Raw genomic sequence first — 25,915 nt, 5'->3', positions numbered from 1 at the left:
AAGCCACAGAGCTAGATGACACAATTCTAGTTAAAAACATAAAGGTCTAGATAATTTCTGATTTCCTGCTTCTAAATGCAGATAAAACTGAGGTTGTTGTACTTGGCCCTAAAAATCTTATTTAATATGGTCTGTTATCAGATACCTACTCTGGATGGCATTACCTTGGCCTCCAGTAACAAGGTGGTTTCATTTTTGACCACGATATGTTCTAGAGTGAGCACATCAAACAAATATATAGGACTGCCTTCATTCACTTGTGCAACATCTCTAAAATTAGAAAAATCTTTTCTCAGAGTGACACTAAAACAAGTTCAACCATTTTCAAAATCAAGATTGCTACATATCACTTAAAATCCAGAAAATCTCATTAGGCTCCACCCAATCTTAAATCATTACACTAATCAAAATATAAGAGAAGGTCATTTATTTCCTTGAAAAATGCAATCAAAAAACATGTATGACCAACACAGACTGTTGGTTATAAATTGTTAATGCTACCCAGTCACATGCAAAGTGTTAAGGCCAGTGTGTGACCCACTTGCCACTGGGACACAAACTTCAATACAAGAGCAGTAAAGGTCAGAGTAATGACTAATGTCACAAACTAACTACGTACCATTACCAATTTTAATTCATACTACATATAAATATGAAACTGTACGTAGTGATTTAATTTCAAACTGAACTTCTGTTATTGCTGCCGGCCACCTGCAGTACCTTCGCAGCCCACCAGGGGTCACCAGCCCAAACTTTGAGAATCACTTCATACATTTATGAAGACAGCGCTTCACAATGCAAATGAATAATGAGCCAAAGAGTTCCTCAAAAGAAAATGATGAGGTATTCTTCAATAGTCAACCCAACAGAGCATGCTTTCAGGTATTATATACAAAACCGTTAGCAGAGTCTCTGTATGTTTATTGTTTATTGCTTGCTCTTAGGGGGATATCTGATTGTTAGGGTTTCTTTCTAATATTCTAATATAAAACATATTGAGGCGACTATTATTGTGAATTAGTGCTATTTAAAAGAAAACTGAAATGAATTCAAATTTTTAAATGTTTTCAATTAATTAAATTGTGTTGTAGCTCTTCAAATATGAGTTTAAAGGTAGGTTTTGTTTTGTTTTGTTTTTTTTGGCGGGGGGGGGGGGGGGGGGGGCGGAACATTTACAGTTTAACACCCTTGCAATATTCTTAAACCATTATTATAATTCATTTTAACTGAATATACACGACAGGAATCAGTCCGATCACTAAATTAATGTTATTATTATTATAGCTTGTTTTATGCTGCTGTATAATCTGCGTTTTTAACACTCCCTCCCTCTGTGTGTAGATCCCCAGAAGCTGATAAGCGGTGTACGTGCGTGAGGAGTAGTGGAGAAAGTAGTGTTGTTTTTATGAGCACCCTCGTCCACAACCTGCGTCGTATTGGAGAATTTGTCTTCTACGTCATGACTTTCTGGCCAATCGGCTTCTTTCTCTTGCTCTCTTTTCCCAGACCTGTCACTGCTCAGCCAATGAGATAGGCTGGGTATCAGAAGATAACCGCCCATAAGAGACGAACAACAAATATGGAGTTTTGAAATAGTAGCAAGTTGGCGGCCAAAAAGACCCTAGATTTCGGCGTTTTTGTAGTTACACGAGTGGTAGTTTTCTACCTGACTGAAGTGACGCGATGCAATCATATCAAACGTAGTTTATGTTTTGTAGCAGGCGCTGTTGAACGGGTAAACAGTTCGGTATCTTGGCTTCGACAAAACAAGGCTTAGTAGCTAGCTAGCTAAAGCAGTAGCATTTGCTGGTTTTCACCCTCACCGTGCTTTGCTCAATAAGAGACGAAGAGCACGACCCGGGCAGAAATGGAGAAGGTTGGTTCATAGATACTTCATTCCTGAACTGTTTAAGTTGCTATTCGTCGACTTGCTTGTTGTAGCAAGTGCGACGTGCTGTAAATAGTCTGTCACATTACAAATACGTCACCTTGATAAATGTGAAGGGCAGGAGTTGTTTGTGCAACCTGCCTGAGTGTGTTTTCCATCTGGTAGTGTATGTGTGTCTCAGCTGCAGTTACACTTAAGTGTTTATCGTCTTATTTTTCTGTTGTGTATACAGAGAGATTTCTTGAAGGGACTGCCCGTCTACAACAAAAACAACTTCAGCAGGTTCCATGCAGACTCTGTGTGCAAAGCCTCAGTGAGTGATGCTTATGTTTCTCATTATGCTCAGATGTTTTCATTTCTAATCTGAGCTCAAGAACGTTTTGTCATGTTGTGATGCCACTATTGATGTCTGAAGCAGTTTAAACAATAATAGACTAACTTGGACCTCTGTCTTATTCTTTCTTTCTTTCTTTCTTTTTTTTTTTTTGGTAGAACCGTCGACCATCTGTGTATCTTCCAACTCGGGATTATCCCTCAGAGCAGAGTAAGTACACACCCAGTGAATGGCCTCTAGGCTTTTACGTTCTTTCTCACAGATTGCTAAACTTTGGACTGATGTCAACTTGTCATAGGCTTATCAGTATCACCTTACAGTGTTGTGAAAAAGCATTTGCCCCTTCTTGGTTTCATATTCTTTCTTTTTGCATATTTGGCACACTTTCATGTTTCAGATCATCGAACTAATTTTAATATTAGTCAAAGTAAATGACTGAGTTAATACAATATTCACTTAATTAACTGATCATTTGTCAGGGGAAGCCTGCTTAGCCCTGTGTGGGAAAAAGTAATTGCCCCAACCCCTGTGCAGGCATAAAAATCTCAAAAAGGAACACATTATAAAACAATCTAAAGAAACAGCAGAGAAACAAAGTCACTGACATCTTTCAGTCTTTGGTTACAAGCTGTTTCTAAGGTTGGGACTCCAGTGAACCACAATGACAGCCATTGTCCACAAATTGGGAAACCAGTAGTGAACCTTCCCAGGAGTGTCCCGTTACGTGTGGCATAAAACTAACACAGCATTTAATAAAAACAGCATCATACCGGCAGTCAAACATGGTTGTGGTAGTGTCACGGTCTGATGTTGCTTTGCTGCTTCAGGACAACTTGCTGTAACAGATGGAACATGAATTCTGCTCTATACCAGAAAATACTGAAGGATAATGTCCTGGTATAACTTTATGTTCTGAAGCTCAAGCTCACTTGATTTATAGAGCAGGGCAATGATCCAAAACATACAGTGCACCTCTGAAAGGCTCAAAAAACTAAAAGGTGTTGGAGTGGACTAGTCAAAGTCTAGACTTACTGTAAATCCAGTTGAGATGCTCCGGCATGATGTTAACCAGGTCGTTCATGGTAGAAACCCCTCCAATATGGCTGAATTAAAACAATTCTGCAAAGAAGAGTGGGCCAAATTACTCAGCAGGTTCACAGCAATGTGAAAGACTCATTACCAATTGTCACAGAGATTTGATTGTAGTTCTTGCTGAACACAGCTGAGACTGAGGAGGTCACTCATCCAAGTGACGAAACGTTTCTCTCATTGAAAATGCTACATCCAGATGAACAGAATCAACCTTTTGGGCTCTACTTACCTGGATGATTGAGCATGCATCAAGACAGGGAAAGGTATTTTTGGATAGCTTTTTTCCTTAAAAAATGAAATCATCATTTAAAAACAGGCAGTTAGTCAGGTTGTCTTTGTCTAACGTTAAAATTAGTTTGATCCGAAACGTGCAAGTTTGACAAACATGGCGAAAAAAACAAACAAAGAAATCAGGAAGCTGGCAAATACATTTTCACATCACTGTATATGATGTCTCATATTGTTACTCTCAGCAGTAGGCATTAGATGTGTGCAGTCAAGTATGCTTGCAAAATCATTTATAAAATGCTCTATATGGTTGGAGATGGCTCATCATTTAACATGTTCACTTTGACTCAAATATATTGTCTACCTGTTTATGCATTTAGAGATTATTGGCTGATACATTGATATCACAATTCTTTTTACTCCCTAAACATTGATGTCTGCATCTTCCTCAAAAGTCACTCTACATAAACACTCTGCATCTATTATGCATTTCTACATTTGTATTCTCTTTTTTGCATTGTGTGCTTTTGTGTTTCTCATGATCAGATCATCTCTGTGTTTTTGTTCCTCAGTCATAGTCACAGAGAAGACAAACATCTTATTACGATATCTACATCAACAGTGGGATAAAAAGGTAAAGGCTTTTAAATATCGTTCATCAAATGGAGGAAGCAGTTTCTGCTAACTATATTGTCTATGATGGCACGTCTCCATTATGTTGTAGTTCAGTGGTTAATGTCCTTTTCCTTACTCCATCAGAATGCGGCAAAAAAGCGAGAACAGGAACCAACAGAAGGGGAGAACACGGCACCTCCACGAAAAATTGCAAGAACAGACAACAGAGAGCCGAATGAAGCTTCATAAACTGCTGCGCCGTCGATTCTCTGAGTAGAGACTGACCCACTCAGACAAAATGCACGAGCTGATGCAAAATACATGTTTGCAAACAAGTTTGCCACAGCTGCACAAGCAGTTTGATTTCAGACCACAGCTGTCAAGTTGTTCTTAATGTTTGGACTTGACTTTAGAGCTCCTCCTTAACCAAATACCTTTTCCCTCAATTTATTCACTGCTTTCATGCATTGTTTTTTTCACTTTGAGGAGGCCATACTTCTACTTCAGAGGTTTGTTTTTTCTTTTCATAGTAGTCTTAAAATAATCAAACATCTACCTCCTTATTGCTCAGTCCCTGTGGTTTTATTCCACTTACACCCATGTAGTTTTTATTTAAAGATGCCAGGGATTTAAAAAAAAAAAAGCTTTTGGGCTGACCCTTTAAAGGTTTACAGTTGCAGTAATTCACTCATATCTGAAATGTGCATATGCTGTGAGATGACCTTGTGGATATTTTTCAATCAGGAACTTAAATTTTTGAATTATGAACAATTTCTGTTGTTACTTTTGTCATTTTAGGTAATCTTTTTAAAGATTACTGCTATTACAATAAGTGGAAATAATTATTTTAATAGTGGTTTAGGTTTAGCGTTAGATTCAGGGTTTGTTTTTATGAGCTGTGTTGCAGAAACAAGACGAGTGATTGAAGAAATGTTTGTTTTCTCCCGATGAATAATAACTATAATGGTTTATTGCCTTATGTGGAAGGGAGTGTGTTTCCACTTGCGTCTTAGGGTGCCCCTTGGTTTACATTGTGTTTCAGGAAGATTAAGCACTGCAGAATTGGATGGACTTTGGTGTAAGAAAACATCCAAGCCAATATTTATACTAGAGGATGCAATTTTTACTTGTACATATTTTGTAGCTAAAATCTCAGCTTCTTAATACTTCAGCAGTTGGATCTTTGTAATGGCACCATCAGCACAGTATTTGACTGAATATGTGTAAATTTACACTTTAGCCATACTGTTGTTTTGAGGGACTACTGAGCATCCTAGATGTAAATGTGCTGTTCTCATGTGCTTAAACACGTCAGTCATTTGAGTCATGTTGAGGAAATATTTTTGGATCAACAAGGTTCAGTACGTACATTGCGAAGAGTGAAGCTGCTCCCATGGCTCTGCAAATCTTGTATATTTGTACAGTATGTGTATTGTGATTACCCTCACCTTTTTATCAGGTAACAAGACTCACTCCAATTTTGTCTTTCCCAAGCTAGCTGTACTTATCCTCAAATTGTTAAGACAACTTTTATGCTGTAGGGAGTTTCTGTAAATGAAACAAAAGCATTTAACTAATTTGCTGAGTTTTTGCACCTTAAGAAAGAAATACTTTTTGAAAAGTTTAACCTGCTACAGTGTACACGAGCCTGCCACAAAATTAAAACTGACCTTATGTCATGTCAATCCCCCATCGTGCAACAGCTTTGAGTGTGTGGAATTTAAGGGATGGGTCAGTGCTTTGGGCTCTTTGTGTTGGTTGAGCTGTTCCTGGGCAGTTTGATGTTTGGCCAGAAGCAAGTGCTGTCCTTAATCCACTTACTTTGTTTAAACGCCCACTTTATTTAAGAGAAAGTGGGTGATAGACTTGTGTATTTCATCTTTCAGAGGTTTTATCAGTGTGGCTGACTCATGAATGTTCACTTTTGTCGCTTGTGCAGGTCAGTAGAATGAGAGTACACGTAGATTTCACAAGTACTACTTTAAACCTGAAAGAGGCAGTGTATTTTCTTTAGCTTCATATAAGAGTCACCCATTTCTCCTGATGTCTTATGGTTTGTATTCCATCACTTGATTAAGTTTGTTGTTTTGCTTTGAGTTGATTGTATAGTTGTATTGTCAGTTTTGGATGTTCTTGTATAGATTGCTCTGTGACATGCAGTAAAGATGACTGTAATCAGCAGCCAGTCTTTGGGTGAAACTGAAGAAAGATCCTTCTTTCTGATTGCATGTGCAAATATGTAGGTAATATACAACACTTTAAACACTTGTTTATTTTTTATAGCTTGGCACCTGAAAGCTTTAATACCATGTTTATATAAGAGAATACACCAAGTACAGTTCTTTTAATAATTGGTTGGACCCACTTGTACCCTCAGAAATGCCTGAATTCTCCACAGCATAGATCCAACCAAGGGCTGGAAGCATATTTCAGAGGTTTTGGTCCATATTGACATGATAGAATCACACAATTATTGCAAAATGGAAATTGCTCAAATTTTCTATTGTCCGGTTTTGGTTAACCTTTGCAAATTGTAGCCTCACTTTCTTGTTCTTTTCTTGACAACAATCACACCCGCTTTGGTCTTCTGCTGTGTAGCCCATCTGCTTCAAGGTTGATATGTTGTGCATTCAGAGATCCTGATAATTTGAGTTACTATTGCCTACCTATCAGCTCAGTTTCCAAAATACTCTAAGACCAACCTCTCTAGCACCAACAACCATGTGTTCCTTCCTTTCCCATTCTGATGCTCAGTTTGAACTCCAGCAGTTCATCTGGACTATGTCTGCATGGCTAAACAAGCAGTTGAACAGCTATACCTAATAAATTGGCCTCTGAATGTATATGAGCGTTTTTAATTCAAGCCCTACATCCAGTAAAGAAATTGATCCAGCAGCGCGGTCAGTCATACAGTGAGTGTTTTATTTCGCGATGGGCGTTTATTAAAGTGAGATTTATTTGCATCAAGGAAGTACATTCACTAATTTATGTAGTAAAATAATTCATAGAAAATCAAAGTTAAGAAAAATAGAATATTTTTTTTATGGTCACAGTGAATAAATCTGACCTATTGCAGAGGAATACAATGGCTTTGAAAGTGCTTCACAACTAAAAAGACATGATGGAGAAGTAATGCATGCACATAATGCAACATGCATTTTATACAGGCATCAAAATGAAGGAGAAATAAACGCAGAATTGGAAGTTGCTGCTCGTGACCTCTGACAAAAGGGCTCATTGGTGATAAAGTCCTGGAAATTGAGGGGGGGGAACTATCCTTCACATCAATACAGTGTGTTTTGGTGCTGTTGAAAACCACTCATGCAGTAATTGAACCTTCATTAAAGGTTACTCAAGCTCCATTCAAGGAGTTATGCTTACTGTACATTTTTACATGGAAGTTAGATAGTCGAGTGTTAATAGATACAGTTTAATGTTTTGTGAGAAGTAAGTTGCATGAAGTGTGAAAGTCTAATCTTCGCTGACTTTACATGTGGTCCTCATGACTAATGTTCTGCAGTGCAGGTGCATCAATGTCACTTGTATGCTGCTCTCCACTTTATAATAATACACTGGTTTGGCTGATCATTTATTAAGTCTTTGAGTTGGAGCTTTCTAAATCAGTCAGTTGTTTCGATTCAACTTTATCTGACTCATTCGAGGGTAATTCCTCTGAGGATGTGTTTAACTCGACCCTACTGGGTTGAGTGTTAGCAGCCTGCGTGGTCAGCTGTGTCCCATTTGCGCACACCACAGTACCCTCTGACTTGCTGAAGCTGAACAGCTTCCCAGGACTGAATGTCCGGTTGGGGGATTGTGACCTCTCCTGGCCACTAGGGGGAACTGAAGAGGTCACTGTTGACCCCTGCGTGGCTCCAACTGCCACTGCTGGCTCTTTTTTCACCTCGGGTGACTTCAAGAACTTCAGAAATCCCGGGAGCTTTGCTTCGCCTCCCGTTGGGGACTGAGCCGGTGAGCGTGACGTGCCGGAGGAGAACTTCCCCTGAAGAGGAATGATCTGCTTAAGCTTCATCACATTGTTGTTTCCCAGCAGAGAGCTTGGTCTCTTGGGCTTGTCCCCTGGCTTGCCTACTTGTGTTTTGTCATGGTGATGCTGGTGCTGGGTGTCTGCCTTATGGCAGTCACTCTCCTGACGGGCTTCGGCCTGCAGCTCAGCATGACGCTGAAGCTCTTCTTCTTCACGCCGGCGCCTGAGCTGCTGCTGGAAGTGTTGTTGGGCCTGCAGCTCATGCTTCTAAAGAGGGAGAAGTTTGACATTAAAGCTAGAGAAGATGAGGGATAAATACACATTGAAATATTCTACATTTAAAATATATATACTAACAGTGATGAAATGCAATCATAAATACAAATATCTAGATTTTTTCCATTTTGGCTCATAGTTGTGTTGCTATCTCTATAATGAGACTTATCATCAAGACAAGATGCCAACAAAACTATACAGACAAACACATACAGTTACTTCTTCATTACAATCAGAAAAGGCTTCACTGGTGTGCATTGTTGGATAATGCACAGACATGAGGCACCAAGGGGCACAAATGTAGAGATATACAAAGACATGACACAGTATGCAGCCAACAGCAAGCCTTACGTTGGCCGAAGGTCTTTCAAGCTATCACAGTTATACCTTGAAAGCTTCCCTTCGTCGGTACTCTAGCTTGGCCATCTCTTCTGCTACCCAGCCAGGGATATCAGGGATGGCAACATGGATGACGTACTTTAGGAGGATTGCAAAGTGCTGTAAACCACCAAGACCACAAAGGGACACTCTCAACACACAGTTCCACCAAGGCACAATGGCATTCTCCCCCTCCCGCATGTCTTTAATATTTCTATTGAACATGTCATACAAATACCAAAAATCACAATAAATATAAGAAAATATCATTTTCCACATTTACAGAAAACAAACAAAGGTTTTCCCTGCCAAAGCTACACGACTGCAAATACCTCCAATAAGACGATGGAGATGATGGTCATTTCAGGACTAAGCCAGGGGAACAGACGCTGAAGCTGCCCGCACTGACCAATAAGGTAGCAGTTAACTATAATGGCTATCAAGCCCATGGCCTCCATCGCAGTCTGGTGACACACAGGGAGAGATATTTACATATTATCAGATGCCCCTGCTGTGCACACTGGAGCCTGGAGGCTTTTCTGACATTTTTCAGAGCATGACACACACTGACCTGCCATTGTCCTATGTTCTCCACCCTCTGCCCAAACGGTCTCTGCAGGCCGGTACAGAGCTTCAGGGCATCGCTGCGTATTTCGATGATGTTGTTGATAAGGGCGCACATGGCCGCCAGCGGAAACGCAGAAGAGAAAAGCACCACATAGCCAAACTGAATGAACATCTCCTGGTAGTCCTGAAGTGTGTCCTGTCAGGGTCAAGTTGTTGTCAAGCAACAAAATTTCTATTAAATGTTAAATTATTTATTTATAAGTATAGTCCTACCTCGTATGTCTGCATACAACTCTCAATCTCGGCCTGGGTCAGAGTGACAGTTTTTGGCTCTTCCGGTGGATCGATCCATGATTTCTTGTCATCATTGCCCTCCCCCACATTCCTTCTTCTCTGACAGACAGAGGCGGTACTGTCTTTGGTGTCCTGCTAAAGTAAATATTAGACTGCTAATCTAGTAACAGGAGCTTTAATTCTATAGCTTTGCAGTGCATACTTTAGTTGTGATATTGTGAGTTAAATGACTCTCAAACAGCACAGTGTAATATTGAGACCTTTGATACCTATTAAAGCAAAGGATGTCAATTTTGCATTTTAAAGACATACGGCAAGAATACAAAGCAGCAATAGAATCTGATACACAGTTCAATTAAGCAAACCACATACTTGAGGCAGCACTTCACAATCACTGTCCTCATCGCAGCTATCAAAAATACTGGAAGGATCCATGCCCTCCTCCACCAGCGTGGGACTGTCCTCTAGGGAGCTGTCATCCGCTGCCTGCGTGTCCATTGTGACATCCTGGTAGTCGACCTTCTCGGTGAAGCTGACTTTACGTTGCTTCATGGCACTGTCGGTCATGTCCCACTCTTCCTCTGTCAGCCTGAATCCTGCTTTCAGATCTCCTCTTCTCTTTGGCTCTGGGTTACCGTTTGCACTGTGACTGACAGGAATTCCTCTGGGACTCAGAAAGGAATAGGATGTCATTGAAGCTTGAGCCTTTCCCAGAGCCAGGCGGCCATATTTGAGCACGATGGCTTGGAGAAGCTCCCACAGCACCTTTGGGGTGAACACACCGAGCTTGTTTTGCTCATACAGGTAAGGCTGAAGGACCTCTTTGATGTTCTGTAAGAACTGGCGGAAAATCAGTAGAGTAGCTAGCATCTGTGAAGAGAAGGACGGGATCTGTTACTATGCTGAATGTAAGAATGACATCAAAGCAAGACCCAGTGATTGTTGAGTAAAAGAAAAAACAGACTCTGGGATTCATAATAAACTGGTGCTTAGTTCAAGAAATTGTGGGTGTTGCTGTTAAAGCTTTGATCTTGTATGATTTAAAGTTTAGGGCAACAAATGCAGTGTTTCATTATTATGCCATGCTGTGCAATAGTCTTAAGCAACCCTCAATTCTTTAAATTTACTTCTGCACTGTGCATCGTTTGCACTGTGACTGACAGGGATCCCTCTGGGACTCAGAAGGGAACAGACTTGTTTCTAATTTTTTTTTTAAACTAGTCTGGATCAATAGTTCTCCAGGCTTTCTAAAGGTCTTCCAAAGCCTTTCTTTAGACATTGGCTGCTTTTTCACTCAGTCCTTGTACCTGACCAATTTCTTTTTGTATGCCAAGTTGCTTAAAAACAATCTACTGCAGACAGACAGTTTCCGAATCATTATCATTTTGACAGATAATGAAACAAAAGGCACCCTACATCAGAAGATCTTTGAAGGTCCTTCAAGAAGCCTGGAGAACTACTCCTGATGACTGCTTGAAGAAAGCTCTTAGGAGAGTTCAGGCTGTACTGAAAAATAAAGTGGTCATACCAAATATTGACTTTTGAGGTTGTTGGAACAAACTGGCTTTTGCTTCATCTACTGTACTTTCATTGTTGTTTGCAAATTTAAAGAAATCACAGCATCTATTGTATTGGCAAAATACAAAAAAAATGAGGGATAGCTGAAGAGCTTTATACGGTATTACAGAACTAACATTAAATCTCTCACCTAAACAGTGACTTACACTTTGCCACGTGACTCTATGTACACTCACTCAGAATTTGTAGACTCAAACAAAATACCTGCCTTAATGTAACCTTTGCACATTAGAAAAAATGGTTCACATATAAGACAGCAGTAATATTTACTATAATATAACATAGCATACTATTAGCATATTGTATTTATAAGAATTTTGGGGATAAAATACCTTTTTTTGTGTGTGTAGTGCTTTTTTAATAAAAAAAAATTCTACTAATGCTGCATTCATGTGCTGTTGGCATAATTAGTTTCCAGTTGGGAAATATATATATATATATATATATATATATATATAAATAAATAAATAATAGGGACCTTATGAATTTGAATATTCAAGTCATTTTTGTCATGTCTTTGTAGCTGAACCTGAATTAGACATAAAGTTAATATCAACAACCGCTAATGTAATGTTTTATTTCCACTTCCTGACTTAAATGGAAATGAGCTCATGTGAAAAGCCCCCAAATACTAAATAAAATATGGCGCTCATTTTAACTTAATAACCAAGCTGTCTGCAGCTGAAAAAAATCCTTTGGTTAATCAGTTTGGTTGATAAAATTGCCGACAACAACAAGATTATTACTGCAAACTGCCAAGTTGCAGGTGTAGAGTCGCTACTTTGGGCCACGGTGCCCAGTGTTCAGCAAAGTGACATTTGGGCATTTGAAGATAAAATAACTTTTAACTCAGTATTTTGCTTATCTGTGGATAAATGAATAAAACTGTGGTTACCTCCTTTAGTCTCTCCATGTCCTTGAGGTAGAATCCAATGTAGAAAAGGCTAAGGTAAGAATTGATGAATTCAAACTGCAAAACAAGACGAAAGCATTGCAGAAATGCAAACACTCACTCACTCACTCGTTCATGGTAAACTGTTTTTATCCCCAAATGAGGGGAAACAATGACTTACAAAAACCATCTTGATGATAAGATTATTCTCATAGGCACTCTGGAGTCTGTAGTTTTCTAGGCAAAGAAATGCAAATAAGAATAGTGTTATTCAGTGTGCAGGAGTTTTTCCTCTAACAAAAAGTAAAAATGCAGACTAGGACATAGGACAGCCTTCTACATACCAAAGAGTTACATAATCTAAATCACGGTCATGGGCAAGTACGCTTCATTAAATTTAATTTCTTCTTACCCATGTCATTGAGCCAGTAGGCGATCTTCTTATACACTTCATCACATACAGTTACTGTCATGGCAAGAAGTATCTTCGGAATGAATCTTGTAATACTAGGCAGCTCCTGAATCTCCATCACCACTTCCTGCAAGGTGAAATAGAAGTATGATACATTTTTAATGGCCTGTTCATTCATGTCTCAAATCCCTGGGCTATTTTTAAAAGGCCGTTAAATGAATGTGAGCAGGTAGTGGGTATAGTTGATTATGGTCTGTTTAACCTGTTTTAGAAAATAACACATTACACAAATCTCAGGACTACCAGTTGACATGGATCTTACATTCTTATTGGTCTGAAGCAAATTTGTTCTCACTTTTTACTTCTCTTGTTAAACTCCTTATATACTGTATTTATTTCATTAAGAGTAGAATTAAACACAGATATATATCATCACCATGACTATATTAAATTCATTTTGTCTCACAGAACCTGCACACGGTTGTTCTGGGTGTCAAACCTGCAGTTCTAGGCAGAGGAGCATAGCAAGGAAGACGAAGCAGAGACAGAGGAGGCAGATGGGCAGGCTGACCAGCCATCTGAACAGAGCTCTCTTCCAGGGTGGGTAGTAGAACTCCTCACAGCCAGTTATAGGACTGCAACGCTTCACTCCCTGCAGAGACAGCAGAGGAGGAGGGAACAGACGGGCCAGGCTGAATATGAGATTGGAGGCTATTTTGGGATTTTTGTCATCATTTGAAGTGTAAAAATGAAATGAGGTGTCTTATCACAGCAAACAGCTAATTCTCTCTATATAATTTGTTACATGAAACTCGTGCCATCATCAACGTTGCCTGCCAAGAAGTCAAATCTTCCTATTTTGTAGAACTTCCGGTTATATGTGCGTCTTCTTTAAAAGCTATCACGCCCAACGTGGGGCTCGAACCCACGACCCTGAGATTAAGAGTCTCATGCTCTACCGACTGAGCTAGCCAGGCTTGTGCTGAGGAGTTCCCACACTCCCCTTTTGAGGCATTAACCCCCCCCCCCCCCCCCCCCCCCTTGCAGTTTTCTATTCATTCCTCACAGCAGGACGCAGTGAGTTGGACACCTCCACCCCCCGCGCAGACACGCTCACACAATACTCTTAGAAACACGTTGATCACATTTCCTGGAATTGTGACGCAACTGAGTTGCTGCAGAACTGAGTAACTGATCCCTTGCATCATGCAAAGACAGCGATATAGCTTTTTACTTTGATAAAAATGGAAATGCTGAATAAAAGAATTCAAAGTCTGCGTGTAAATCCATTATTTTTTTAAAAAAAAAAAAAAGCTTTAGAAGTTTATTATCATTATCACTGAAAAATTCTTGGTGGTATAAGATCTGAAACAGTGCTCACCCTGAACTGAGGTCTGGGCTCCTCTAAGGACTCTGTGGGGGTATCCAGAGTGCCCCACCTGTAAGCCAGCTCTGCCTCTCGCCTCTTCCAGCGCTCCAGAAACAAAGTCGCCCACACAACGTTGAAGAGGGCAAAAACCACACAGCAGATATCCTGACTGGTCTGAGCAGGAGCATTAGAGAACCAAAGACAAAATGCTGTAACATGTGATGATAAAGTTATACCATGCAGTGCCACTGATTAGATTATTTAGTTTGTATCATGTGTTGCTTTAACTTATAAACAGTTTAAGCATTTTATTAAAAAACATTAGAGGCAATTCAGTGGAAATTTCATATTTACTTTCATGCAACTGTGTGATCGTGAAGAGGGATTTTTGTCTGTTCTGCTTTCACCGTGCCAGCATGTCAGCTTGACCATAAATCAAAGCTGCCTACTTCCTGTCGGGGACTGCTATCTTTTCAATCTCACACATTCAAATTAAAAGCCTCTGAGCCAGAGTATTTATAGTGTCAGGAGAGCCAAACCAGAAAATGATAAGCTGAAACGAATACGATTATTTCCGTGTAGATCAACTATCATCTATTTGAATATTTAGTGGTCCACAGCCATATGTTTGATGACATAATACTCTGAATTTGCTTTATACAAATACATTATTTCAATTTCCACAACAAACTAAAGAAAAAATTAAATATTTTTATTAATATGCTTTTTTTTTTTTTTGTAATTTTGCCCTTGTACACCACCACAGTGGATTTAAAATCAATGAAGGTGTGACTGAAGTGCAGACTTTCATGTTTAATTTAAGGCCTTTTACAAAGGTTTGGCTTGACCTGCTTTGAAATTAAAGCTGGTTTTATACACAGGCATCCATTTTAAGAGGCTCAAAGGAAATTGGACAAACTGGCATAATTTTAAATGTAAAGATTTTTTTTTTTTAATCCTGAAAATCCTTTCAGGTTGTCCAGGATCTGTGTTCAGTTGCTGCTTGTTTGTGGGTCTCTACATTCAGTTTTGTATTTAATACCTGAAAAGCATGCTCTGTTGGATGACAGACCCGGCCAGTGAAGTATATCCGATTTCTTTGCTTTGTAAATGTCTTTGAAGTATACTTTCATTTTTCATTATCCACCTGCACCGTAAAGCAATGTCTGATCAGTTTTGTAATATTTGTCTGAGGCTGAGTAGAGAGTATAGCCTTGTACACTTCCAATTCATCCCATTACTTCTATCAGCAAACACTAGTGAACCGGTTACACTGCAGTCATACCATGACACTGCCGCCGACATGTTTTAATAGATAATGTGGCATGCTTCATATGCTGTTTCTCTACTTCTTCTTGCTTTTCTTTTCACTCGTTAATTTTGGTTACACCTGTCCAAAGAACTGTGCAGGCTTTTGTGTTATAGGTGTTGTCTGGGGAAGCATAATCTGGCCTCCTTGTTACTGAGTGTATTCAGTGTTTTGCACCTTGTTACAACAAGGAAATACAAGAGGAACAAGGAAATACAGAGTGTTTACAAACCCTTCCATACATGAAGGCAACTGTTGATTGTAGACTTGATGTAGAGTTGTTTAAATTCTGTACATTACCGATTGTTGACAATGACACGCCTACATCCTCAAGGGTGTTTTTGACTTGGCTACATGTTGTGAAGTTGTGTTTCCTGGAAATAATCTTTTCATCAAACACTCTTTTTTTCTAATTAATGATGACCTGCATTTGCATCAACATCTATTTGGACCTCATAGTGAGAACAGAAGAAATACCAAATACAAGCTGAACACTTGAAATCAGCTCTAGAGCTTTGATCTTTTCCTAATTAATCAAGAAATGAGGGAACGGGCTTCATCTGTAGTCAATTGTTGAGTTACTTCTGAGTATTTGAAACCCACTGTGGTGGTGTACAGAGTCAAATTTACTGTCAAAAATCTGTGTCCAAAAATTACAAATGTTTTCAAGAAAGAAAAAAAATGGTCCAAGTACCTGGTCAGCCTCTGCTAGCATCCAGAGGAGAAAGCCAATGACAGCAGGATAAAGCATGGAGTTGGTGTAGAAACCTAGCCAAGCAAAATACATGGCAATCTTCACCCCAAAGTAGTCACAGATGTCATCTACAAAGTAGAAAAATTGAAAATGTTGAGGGTTTTAGGATTTGAAGGCATCACATAATTTTTTACAGTGTCATTTAATATTCCTTATAATTGGCCTATAATTGGCCTAATGGAGGCCTAATGGAGGCCTTCTGTTTACTGCCCTCCAAAGTAAAATTGCAAATCTTCCTACCGAGGGGCTGCCTCTCACATACAGCCTGGACCCAAGATGTCATCAGCTGGTTGAGTATCCTCTGCTCATGAAGAGGAAACATTTGCTGGATCACCCCCCGAGCTATCAGCTCTGGAACTAAAGAGGACACATCAAGTTTGGAAAAACATGGATTCTAAAATCTCATGTAATCAAGCAAAAAAAACAATACATTAAGTTTATCTTAGTGAAACAAGTAAAACTCTAACAGTGGATGTCCTGATAGTCTTCAGTGAGGGTTCTTGTGTTAGAACAACAGATGTTCATGATGAACTTGGCATCTATTTGTATTTCAGACAAAATATGAAATATTGCATTTAAAAGCAAATGCATTTGTGAAGTATTTAAGGAATGCCTCAATATAAAGTGCTCATAAAAAAACTCCAGCGTACTGATTGGCTGTCCCTCCAGGAAGTGAATGTTGTGAAGCACCTCCCCCTGCTTGGCTCGCAGGTTATCCAGCCAGTACTTAATGATGCTCTGGCGCTCCTGAACAAAACCACGAACACGAAGCAGAAAAAAAAAAAAAGAACACATACATTTTAATCCGTTTATACTGTTTAAGATATTCAAACATGACCCAAGGTTTGGCTTCTAACCTGAGAGGTAAAAAAGCAGAGCTCGCTCTCAATGTTCTCATAGATGTTGTCCTCCTCACAGGAAAAGCGCCGCATGCCACCACCAAACTGTGGTTTAACGTTCTTGTGCATGCCCATCTGCTCCGCTCCTCGCAGTAAGCTGAGGGTGAATGAACAGCAGCATAAACCCTGATGGAGAACTGACACTGCACAGACGCGGCACTGAAAAGGTTTCATTATTTAGGTACATTAAGGGCCGGTGAATATCAAACTGCAGTGAAAACAAGTGGAGGTGGAGGATGACTTGTCACATGTGTTCAAAATAATTTTACTCTAATACTCTAATTACATTTCTTGCTTAGAGTTTGTTCATTGACTGTGACATTTTACACTTAGTACTCCATTTTCAGAGCCACAAAATTATTATTGGAACAATTGACTAAATACCAATTTTTTTGGCCGGGTAAGACCTGGTCTTTTGTAACACAGCTGGTCATCTGCCTCTGACTCCCTTTCTCTTAGGCATCCTCCTCTGTCACACCAAATCACTGCATGTCCTCCTTCCCATCCATGAATCTCGTTTGTGGTCCTCATCTTTTCCCTCTGCCTGGCAGCTGGCACAGTCTTTTTCCAATATATCCACTACCTTCTCTGCACATGTCCAAATCATCTCCTTGCTTCTCTAACTTTGTCTCCATAACACTAAACCTGAGCTGTTCCTCTAATGTACTAATTTCTAATCTTTTCCACTCTGGTCCCTCCCAATGAAAATCTTAACATCTTCAACTCTACTACCTCCTGTCTTTGTGTTCATGCCACTGTATCCAAAACATAAATCATAGCAGGTCTCACCCGTCTTTCATAAATCACCCCTAATTCTCATCTCCACCCACTCCACCTTGGTACATTGTTAAAAAGAATGAATGTACTTGCCAGATCTTCAACACCAACGAAAAAAAAAAAAAAGACCACAGAGGACAACTAAAGCGGATGAATTGTGAATTTTTTTCCTTAGTTAACAAAAACACTTCAGACCAAGTCAAGAACACTCTGGAGGAGGTATCATTGTCAAGATCTCCAATCAACAGACATCTTCAGGAGTGTAAATAATGAGAGAAAACCACCAGTTAAACTCAAGAACTAGAAGATCAGATTAAACTTTGCCAGAAAACATCTAAAAAGCCTCCACGGTTCTTGAAAAAGAAGAGATGAAACCAAGATGAGCTTATATCAGAATGATGGGAAGAGAAAAGTCTGAAGAAAAATCGAAACAGTTAATGAAATAAAGTACACCACATCATCTGTCAAACATGGTGGAGGTAGTGTTATGGCATGGGCATGTATGACTGGCATGTTTATCAATGATGTGACTGCTGATAGAAGCAGCAGGATGAACTGTGATGTGTACAGCTCTGACTCAGACAAATTAAATGCTGCAAACTGATCAGACAGAGCTATCCTACATTGCAAGGAGGTCTGGCCCGGATCTGGTATTAAGCTGGCAATGTATCATGCCGACATCTGGCATGATAAGACGTATGTTTTTCAGATATGGGCCAGGCCCTGGCTCCCATATCTGGCTCCCAGATACCTGGCTAATCCAGTCTGCGTGTTGTGAGTGCGAATGCGTATGAATGTAGTTAGGAAGCACTCAGTTAAGCGAAAGTGTGTGGTTGAGTGAATGTGGCATGTTGTATAAAGCACTTTGAGTAATCTGGGAGAGCTGAAAAATGCTATATAAGAATCAGTCCATTCACGGTCTGAACAGAGTGTTGTCATGTTACTTTTGCACTATTATGCACATGTTCTTATTACATGGCTTAATTAAGGTACACATTAGGCTGACATCTGGGGCCAGAGCTGAAACTGTTCTGGGCCAGCACAGGGCCAGCAGTGTGTCTGCAACTGGCCTTGTGCTGGCCCATGTGTGGGCCACGTTTGGCAAACCAGATCCTGGCCACCAAAGGGCCGTCATTCTTTGCGGTATGTGGGCCATGTGTAAGCACATTGTGTGGGCCAGATTCGGACCATACCAATTTTGCTATGTGGGACAAAGTGCAAACACAGCATTCAAAGCATTTGGTGATGTCCATGAGTTCAAGACCTGAGGCAGTCATTGACTACAAAGGATTTTCAAATATTAAAAACAGTCCTCATATTTAAAATTATGTTCGTTTAAAAAAATAATAATAATTTTTTAAAAACTCTTTAATTAAAGCTGAAACTCTGGGCTTTAATCTTAAAATCCACTGTGACGGTGCACACAAGATCACGTAACGGAAAAACAAAAATAACTGTCTACAAACATTTGGGCCTAACTGTATATGCCAAAACCATCTAATCATGTATGTAAAATTAATTCTTCACATTTTTGTATCTAACTGCACCTAACTGAGCTGTAAACACACAGTTTTTTCATACCAAAACACATTTATTTGCCACGACCCAACACTAAGTCTGGGTATTTGTTTGTGGCTAAGATGAAGCAGGTGTAAATCAATAATGGTATAAAATGTCAAAATGGTGTAACACACACAGACAGAGTTTGAGTTACCTACTTCTCAAACGTTGTTGTGATGAAGAAGGCGTTTGCCTGGGTGTGTTTATGCTGTCGAACCTGGATGCTGACTTGTGGGATTCCAACCCGAATCTGATTAAGGAGCCACAGCAGAGTGTGGTCATCTATTGTGTCTGTAGGAAAAAATGTTGACATTTTTTATCAATCGCATTAATGTCATTTACATGTAGTTTTATTACAGTCTAAATTAACTCGGCAGGTTTAGAGTCTCGTTTATCAAAATTATAAGGAAATTATATGTTTGATGCTGTGTAAGGAGGCTGAACCAAAGCCAGTTTTTCACAGCTCTGACTGAAGTGTCATGAAGCAGGGAGGTAGGTGGGAGGTGGAGGTGGCAGTAACAGCCCTTTCCAGTTAAATACTTGTCTCCATTTACCACAAAGATCTTTTTAAAAGCTATTGAGGATGGACTGTAACCAATCAATCTTTTTCAGCTGACTATGAAAAATTTGAACCAGTAATGAAACAATTATAGACCTTACTAACACTAAACACCACACTGAAAAGCATTTACAACGTTAAATTCATCTAATGTGAAAACGCTTTAAAACAGGTGCAATTTATATATAAACATGTGCCGTGTGCATTTCTTTCTATCAGATTCAGCTATGACTGTTGCACATTGTTGGGTTACAATTTTGTAACAGCTGCCGTCTTTGATTGCTTAGAATAAACTCATACTGAGCCATTTGTGGTCGATAAAAACTGCTTCAGCTGACTCGATAAGACTATTTTTCTGGTTAAAGTTCAAGCGTGCCTGCCTAGATTAAACACTGCAGGTATGCAAGATAAGACAGTTTAGGTGCAATTCTGTGCGTCATGTGTGCACTTTCAGATGAATGACTTAAAACATCAAAGCGTAAATAGGTGGAAACAGTTGAACTCTAAACAATCAAAGCAGCTGACGTTTCCGCTGAAGGTCGGCTCAAAAGGAAGTGTGTGCAGTGAAAAGGTTTTTCAGAGTGGTCATAAAAGACAGACGCGCATTTTTCTGATTTGTTTTCTTAAACATAAAAAATCTTCACTGTAATTGTAAGATCCAATGTCGATGAGTTTACATTTCAATTCCTGTTTTACCACAAAACATCTTAACAGTCTCAACCATCCCTTTACTCTAATTAAGTTAAATGAAATTCATTTTACATTATATATAAAAGACATTAAATATATAAGAACTGAGGTTATATATATATAACCTCAGTTCTTAATAATGAGGATAATAAAATTGCATAAACACATTTTGTTGACAAGAAGACATTTCAAAAACATATTAAATACTTAAGCTGAGAAAATGTACCATTTTATAATGATTACATGTCTCATAAAAAGGTTGGGACAGGGTCATGTAAATCACCGTGTAACATCCCCTCTTCTTTTAACAGCAGCCTGTAAAAATCTGGTGACTGAGGAGAGCAGTTACTGGAAATTTGGGAGAGGAATTTTGTCAAATTCCTGCCACCATTTTCAAATCATACATCATAGCAGGTCTCACTACCATCCCTTTCACTCTTGGTGCCATCCTTCTGTCAGAGTTCACCCTTGACAACCGTGTCCCTCCACTCCACCCTGCCTGGACTCTTTTCTTCACCTTTCTTGTCCTTTGACTGTTGCATTATTTAATCCTTATATCTGCCTCCACTCATCCTACAGACATCTGATGTTCCCTATAACTACATTCCTGACACCACCTTACTGCCTCCTATCTCTTTAAGACTGCATGTTCTGCACAAGATGTCATCCACCTGTGTGCCCCTTCCTCCAATCTTATATGTCATGCCGTGGTCCTCCCTCTTACTTCCCTACCAAAGCCATTTCTATAGTTTTGGCAAAAATCCACCACCATCTGTCCTTCTGCATTTCTCTCCTTAACACCATACCCACTTAACACCTCTGTTTCTGTCACGCAAATGTCCATTGACGTCTGCTCCAATCACCACCCTCTTCCCCCTTCAGACACTCTCTGCCACGTCATCCAACTTACTCCAGAGTTCCTCTTTCTTTTTTTATTCACATCTAACCTTTTGGGCACTTTGAAAATCTCTTCACCTCAGTAACACGATTCACACACTCTTCCAACAAGATTACCCCTACTTCATTTCTCTTCCTACTTACAGCTTGGTAAAACAGCTTGAATCCACCTACAATGTTCCATTCTACCTGGTCTCCTGCACACATAATATATTTAGTTTCATTCTCTCCATCATATCAGCCAGCTCTCTTTCTTTACCAGTTATAGTCCCTAGATTTGCCACTTTCCCCTGCCTTTCCTTCTCTCTCCTTGCCTTCAAACATGCCTTCCCCTTTCCTCTTTCTTTATCTTTCAACAGCAATAGCACAGATTCCTCCAGCACCCTGTTGGCCAACGGCACCCGATGCAGTCCTTGTTAACCCAGGCCCTGACCGGATATGGTTATCTCATTCTTTATGATCCACATGTTTGATTTGGTTATGATTTTACACTGGTTGGAGGATTAGGAGTCCCCCTGCAGTCTTGGTCAAATGTCTCACTTTAAACATTTGATGTTTTCCGTATTCCACTGTAAGTACAATATGTATTTATGAGATCAGTAAATAATTGTATTCTGTTTTTACACAGCATCCTTTTTGGGAATTCAGGTCGTAAAATGTACACCTCGAAAACAGGACACACTGTCTTGAAAACGAAGAGCAGAAATGCCAGACAGATGCAGTAAACTGAACATATATGCTGCAGGATTTCATGTCACCAAAGATTATTTACAAAAGCAGTCTAACATAGACCCCACACAAACGGTATCATGTTAAAATGCAACATAAAGTATAGGATGGGACTTTTGTGTTGTATACGTGAAGGTTTGTCCAACGAATTCACAGCTACATTAAAATACGCTGCAGAAGGGGATGGTGTGTAAATACAAGCACAGTAAATGGAAGATTTCTAATTGTCCCCAGAGCCCATTTGACAGTCACAATCATCTGACTAAGTGGGTGGCTGATCATCACTGATATTAAATGAACACTGCTCTCTCTGCAGCAAGGGCTTCAGCACAGGACAAACAAAACAAACAGGACACATCTGAGCTTACTGTACCTGGGAATGTCATCAGTATATCACAGTTCTCTGTGGGAACCATCTTTAACCAGGACTTCCGTGACATAATAAAGTGCCTGGCCTGTAGAAGTCGCTTCCCAAACAGTTTATCTAAGAAAGACAGGTAATATAGAGAAAGGATGAGACTGGGTCAAACTGGGATTAACAAAGTTTAAGGAGAAAAAAGACAGACGCTAACCACAACTGACCAGTTTTTCATTGATATCAGTTTAATCACAACATTTCCCATTCACTATTAACTGTTTGCTCTGTCATGGTGACATAGGGACTGAAATGTAGAAAATAATGAGTCATCTCCAGTGAAGGTTAACAGTGCTGTGACTGAGCAAATGTTCTGAGAGGCAAACAAACAAATGATCTGCAAACTGGTCGGTGAGTAAATACTCACTGACAAGCTACTTTTTCAAGCCTCTCTAGATAAAAATTAAGTGCTGACAAACCAACAGGCCTTGGTTCTACTCAGCAGCGTCATCCCACTTGTGCATTATAACGACACACTGAAGTCTGAAGTCATCATTTTTATTACTGTGCCTTTCACACGTTGGTTTTCAGTGGCTCACGCTCAGGAGCGACAGCCACGGTGATGGGCGAATCGCTTCATAGTTCACTGAATTATACTGTAACACTCTTTCAGTGTGTGCCTGTCTTCTGGATGTCACATTCTGCAATATCACATCACCTACTTACAGCACGTATTAGCCCTCTTTCTGAGGGCCTTCGGTGCTGCTGTCATCTTCTGTGTTACAGTATTTTGTGGGTCACTGCATTCAATACATAACTAATAAACTCCAACATCAATCACACGTAACCAGAAATGCGATGAATAAATTCATAAAGATCTGACTTTTTGTATGACATAATGATGCGATCCGAGCCAAGCTACAGACACTGGCTGGTTCTACTCCATGCTCTGTGTGTTTCAGAGTACTGCACACCGATGTTCTCGCTGGTTCCCCATGACAGAAACGCTCATTAAAGCCATGAAGAATCCTCTACTTGAACGTGTATCTGACATGCAAATTTCTCTCCCGGGCAGAAGCAATTTATCAAATTAGGGTCAAATTATCTTTAAATGATCCATCCTTTTCAGGGTCGCGGGGGGCGCTGGAGCCTATCCCAGCTGTCATAGGGCGAGAGGCAGGGTACACCCTGGACAGGTCGCCAGTCTGTCGCAGGGCTAACACACAGGGACAGACAACCACACAACCACAACCACACACTCACTCACTTTCATTCACACCTAGTGACAATTTGGATTATCCAATTAACCTATCCCCACAAGCTGCATGTCTTTGGACAGTGGGAGGAAGCCGGAGTACCTGGAGGGAACCCATGCAAACACGGGGAGAACATGCAAACTCCACACAGAAAGACCCCGGCCTGATGTTGGAATTGAACTCAGGACCTTCTTGCTGTGCGGCAACAGTGCTAACCACCGTGCCACCGTGCTGCCCAAATGATGAGCTTATCTAATATAAGAATGCAATGGAGCAGGTGCACACCATGAGAAATATTTATCATATTAATTATAGATGAATTAATACATAAAATGACAAATAAAATTACACTTACTAAGCACTGGCTATCTGATTTTTTTTTCACAGCTGCGTTTTAAAATCAGTCCAGGTTTTGCAGTTTGTTTTGCTTTTCTGATCATTAATTGTGATTTTAACATCTAGTTTACTGATACAAAAGTGAGAGGTTTCACATAACAAATGAGAATGATGATATTTATCAAGCGCAATGGGACTCTAAAAAACAAGTCTAACAGTAAATATTAAATATTAGATCAAATATGAGACTGTATCTTAGTTTACTCTGTGTCATATTTTTGTTGGGATTCATCAGACAGCAAGTTATATCTCAAGAATGCTTTTAGAGAGTTACTTCTCAACATATTTTTTCCCGTTTGATTTTACTACTAATTTAAATATTTATTCAGGAGTAAGCCTAAATATTGTTTACATACTCTGTTGCCAAGTCAAGTTGGGATGGGGTGGTTTCCCAGCATGCAATGGTCAAACAGCAGGCAAGCATCAATGAAGTGCAAAGTCTTCAACAAACAGGCTACACACAAAACTGTTCAGGCCAGGACTGTAAGGGTTATACAGTAAGAGGCCCAGACCCGAGTCTTTAATAAAGGCAAGGTATCTATGCGTCCTGAAACATGCCACCACAGAGCAAACCCCCATGAAGTGTCACAGAAGAGTGGAGTAAAAGGTGACAGCGCATATAATTCCCACTGCTTTTTATAATCCATCCATCCAGCCATCATCCATCCACCTCTTGCTTACTCACTACTGTAGCATGCTATTTCTCCGTGTAAAGTCACAGCTGACATCTGAGCTCGCAGCGCATTATTTAGTGTCTTCGGAGTATAGCGCACAGTGTCCGACAGCCCGCCGGGACACACACCTCCGTTGCATATCAGCCCTCCATGCACCTGTGGACCAGAAAGCCTGCCTCGGACTCTTCCCGGGCCTGCCTGAATCGGAATGCGCACCGTGTAGCGGCGAAATTAAAGGATACGGAAACCTCAACCCAGTCACAGACGGATCCCTCCAGTCTCCCCAGTGAGTCATTCAGTAAAGTCTGTTCAGCATCAGTGACTGCACCATATCGTTTGTGCATTATCCCCATTCTCTCACTCTTTTTTTTTTGGGGGGGGGGGGGGGGGGGTAAAGGCACACAAACACTCGCTTTCTGTGACCACAGAGAAAGCGAGTCCACACACACATTTTGCCGTTCACCCCTCTCCCCACCCCCTCAATCTTTCTCTGCGATACTCACTCAACACTCCAGACGGGGTTGAGGACGTCTGTTGATGCTGCTGCTGGTTGTTGGTCCTGTCCTGCTGCTGTTCGCTTGGCACCGTCCTCTCCATCCTCTCCCCTGCCCCGTCTCTGTCGCTTATGTCTGCGGCGCTGCTGCTGCTGCCACTGTTTACAGTAGCATCGGCATCAGCTGCCGCGGTGCCCGCCGCTTGCATGGTGGTGCACAAATACTCCAGTTGGTGAATTGGCTGGAAGACCGCACCGCACGGAGGACTCTGATTTTTTCGTTTATTTCATGGCTGTTGCGTGCAAAGGGAAACCCTAATGTATGTGAAAGATGAGGAGGAGGAGGAGGAGGAGGAAGAGGAGGAGGAACATGATCATGGCATGTACACGTTACGCACACCAGTCGTGACTGTGTGACGACAGAGTTTTAGGGGAACACCTAGCAGACTGCAGGTCCACTGGCGGTATGAAGGTGCACTTTATGTTTTGTTTTTCTTTTTGGAAAAAATATATTTATTGAAAATCTACAACGCCAACAGGATTGTATTGAGTCCCTTCAGGATTGGAAGTTCTCACATATTAAATTAAGTCAGTGCTCAAGATTAAGCCTGTTATCACCAGGACTTCATGGCCTGTATCTGTAACTAATATGCTTT

At 40.3% G+C, this 25,915-nt stretch overlaps 2 protein-coding genes and 1 non-coding gene across 5 annotated transcripts; 1 reads left to right on the top strand and 2 right to left on the bottom strand.

Moving 5' to 3' along the window:
• The first annotated feature begins 1,528 nt into the window (after positions 1–1,528).
• On the top strand, positions 1,529–7,000 carry LOC102799195 (DET1- and DDB1-associated protein 1-like). Its single transcript, XM_006786763.3, has 5 exons — positions 1,529–1,876; positions 2,121–2,201; positions 2,381–2,432; positions 4,115–4,176; positions 4,302–7,000. The coding sequence occupies exons 1-5, from the start codon at positions 1,868–1,870 to the stop codon at positions 4,404–4,406; spliced, it is 309 nt and encodes a 102-aa protein (XP_006786826.1). The 5' UTR covers positions 1,529–1,867; the 3' UTR covers positions 4,407–7,000.
• Positions 6,793–25,647, bottom strand: ano8a (anoctamin 8a). Of its 3 annotated transcripts, none has more exons than XM_006786764.3 (18): positions 25,270–25,647; positions 22,459–22,569; positions 19,369–19,501; positions 16,832–16,970; positions 16,625–16,721; positions 16,215–16,331; positions 15,915–16,042; positions 13,924–14,085; positions 13,042–13,194; positions 12,543–12,669; positions 12,312–12,367; positions 12,134–12,208; positions 10,033–10,530; positions 9,640–9,795; positions 9,371–9,562; positions 9,132–9,263; positions 8,809–8,919; positions 6,793–8,412 (listed from the first exon to the last, which is right to left on the bottom strand). In XM_006786764.3, the coding sequence occupies exons 1-18, from the start codon at positions 25,466–25,468 to the stop codon at positions 7,750–7,752; spliced, it is 3,249 nt and encodes a 1,082-aa protein (XP_006786827.2). In that variant the 5' UTR covers positions 25,469–25,647; the 3' UTR covers positions 6,793–7,749. The 3 variants fall into 3 exon arrangements, with proteins under 3 accessions (XP_006786827.2, XP_006786828.2, XP_006786829.1); XM_006786765.3 differs by having other exon boundaries at positions 9,640–9,792; XM_006786766.3 differs by having other exon boundaries at positions 9,640–9,759.
• trnak-cuu (transfer RNA lysine (anticodon CUU)) lies at positions 13,447–13,519 on the bottom strand. Its single transcript has one exon. It is a non-coding gene; the product is annotated as a tRNA-Lys (tRNA).
• Positions 25,648–25,915: the final 268 nt, after the last annotated feature.

The sequence above is a fragment of the Neolamprologus brichardi genome, chromosome 18 (assembly GCF_056152115.1).
Source record: "Neolamprologus brichardi isolate AB-2024 chromosome 18, ASM5615211v1, whole genome shotgun sequence".
NCBI classification, from domain to species: domain Eukaryota; kingdom Metazoa; phylum Chordata; class Actinopteri; order Cichliformes; family Cichlidae; genus Neolamprologus; species Neolamprologus brichardi.
This window is presented reverse-complemented; position numbering and strand designations above follow the sequence as displayed.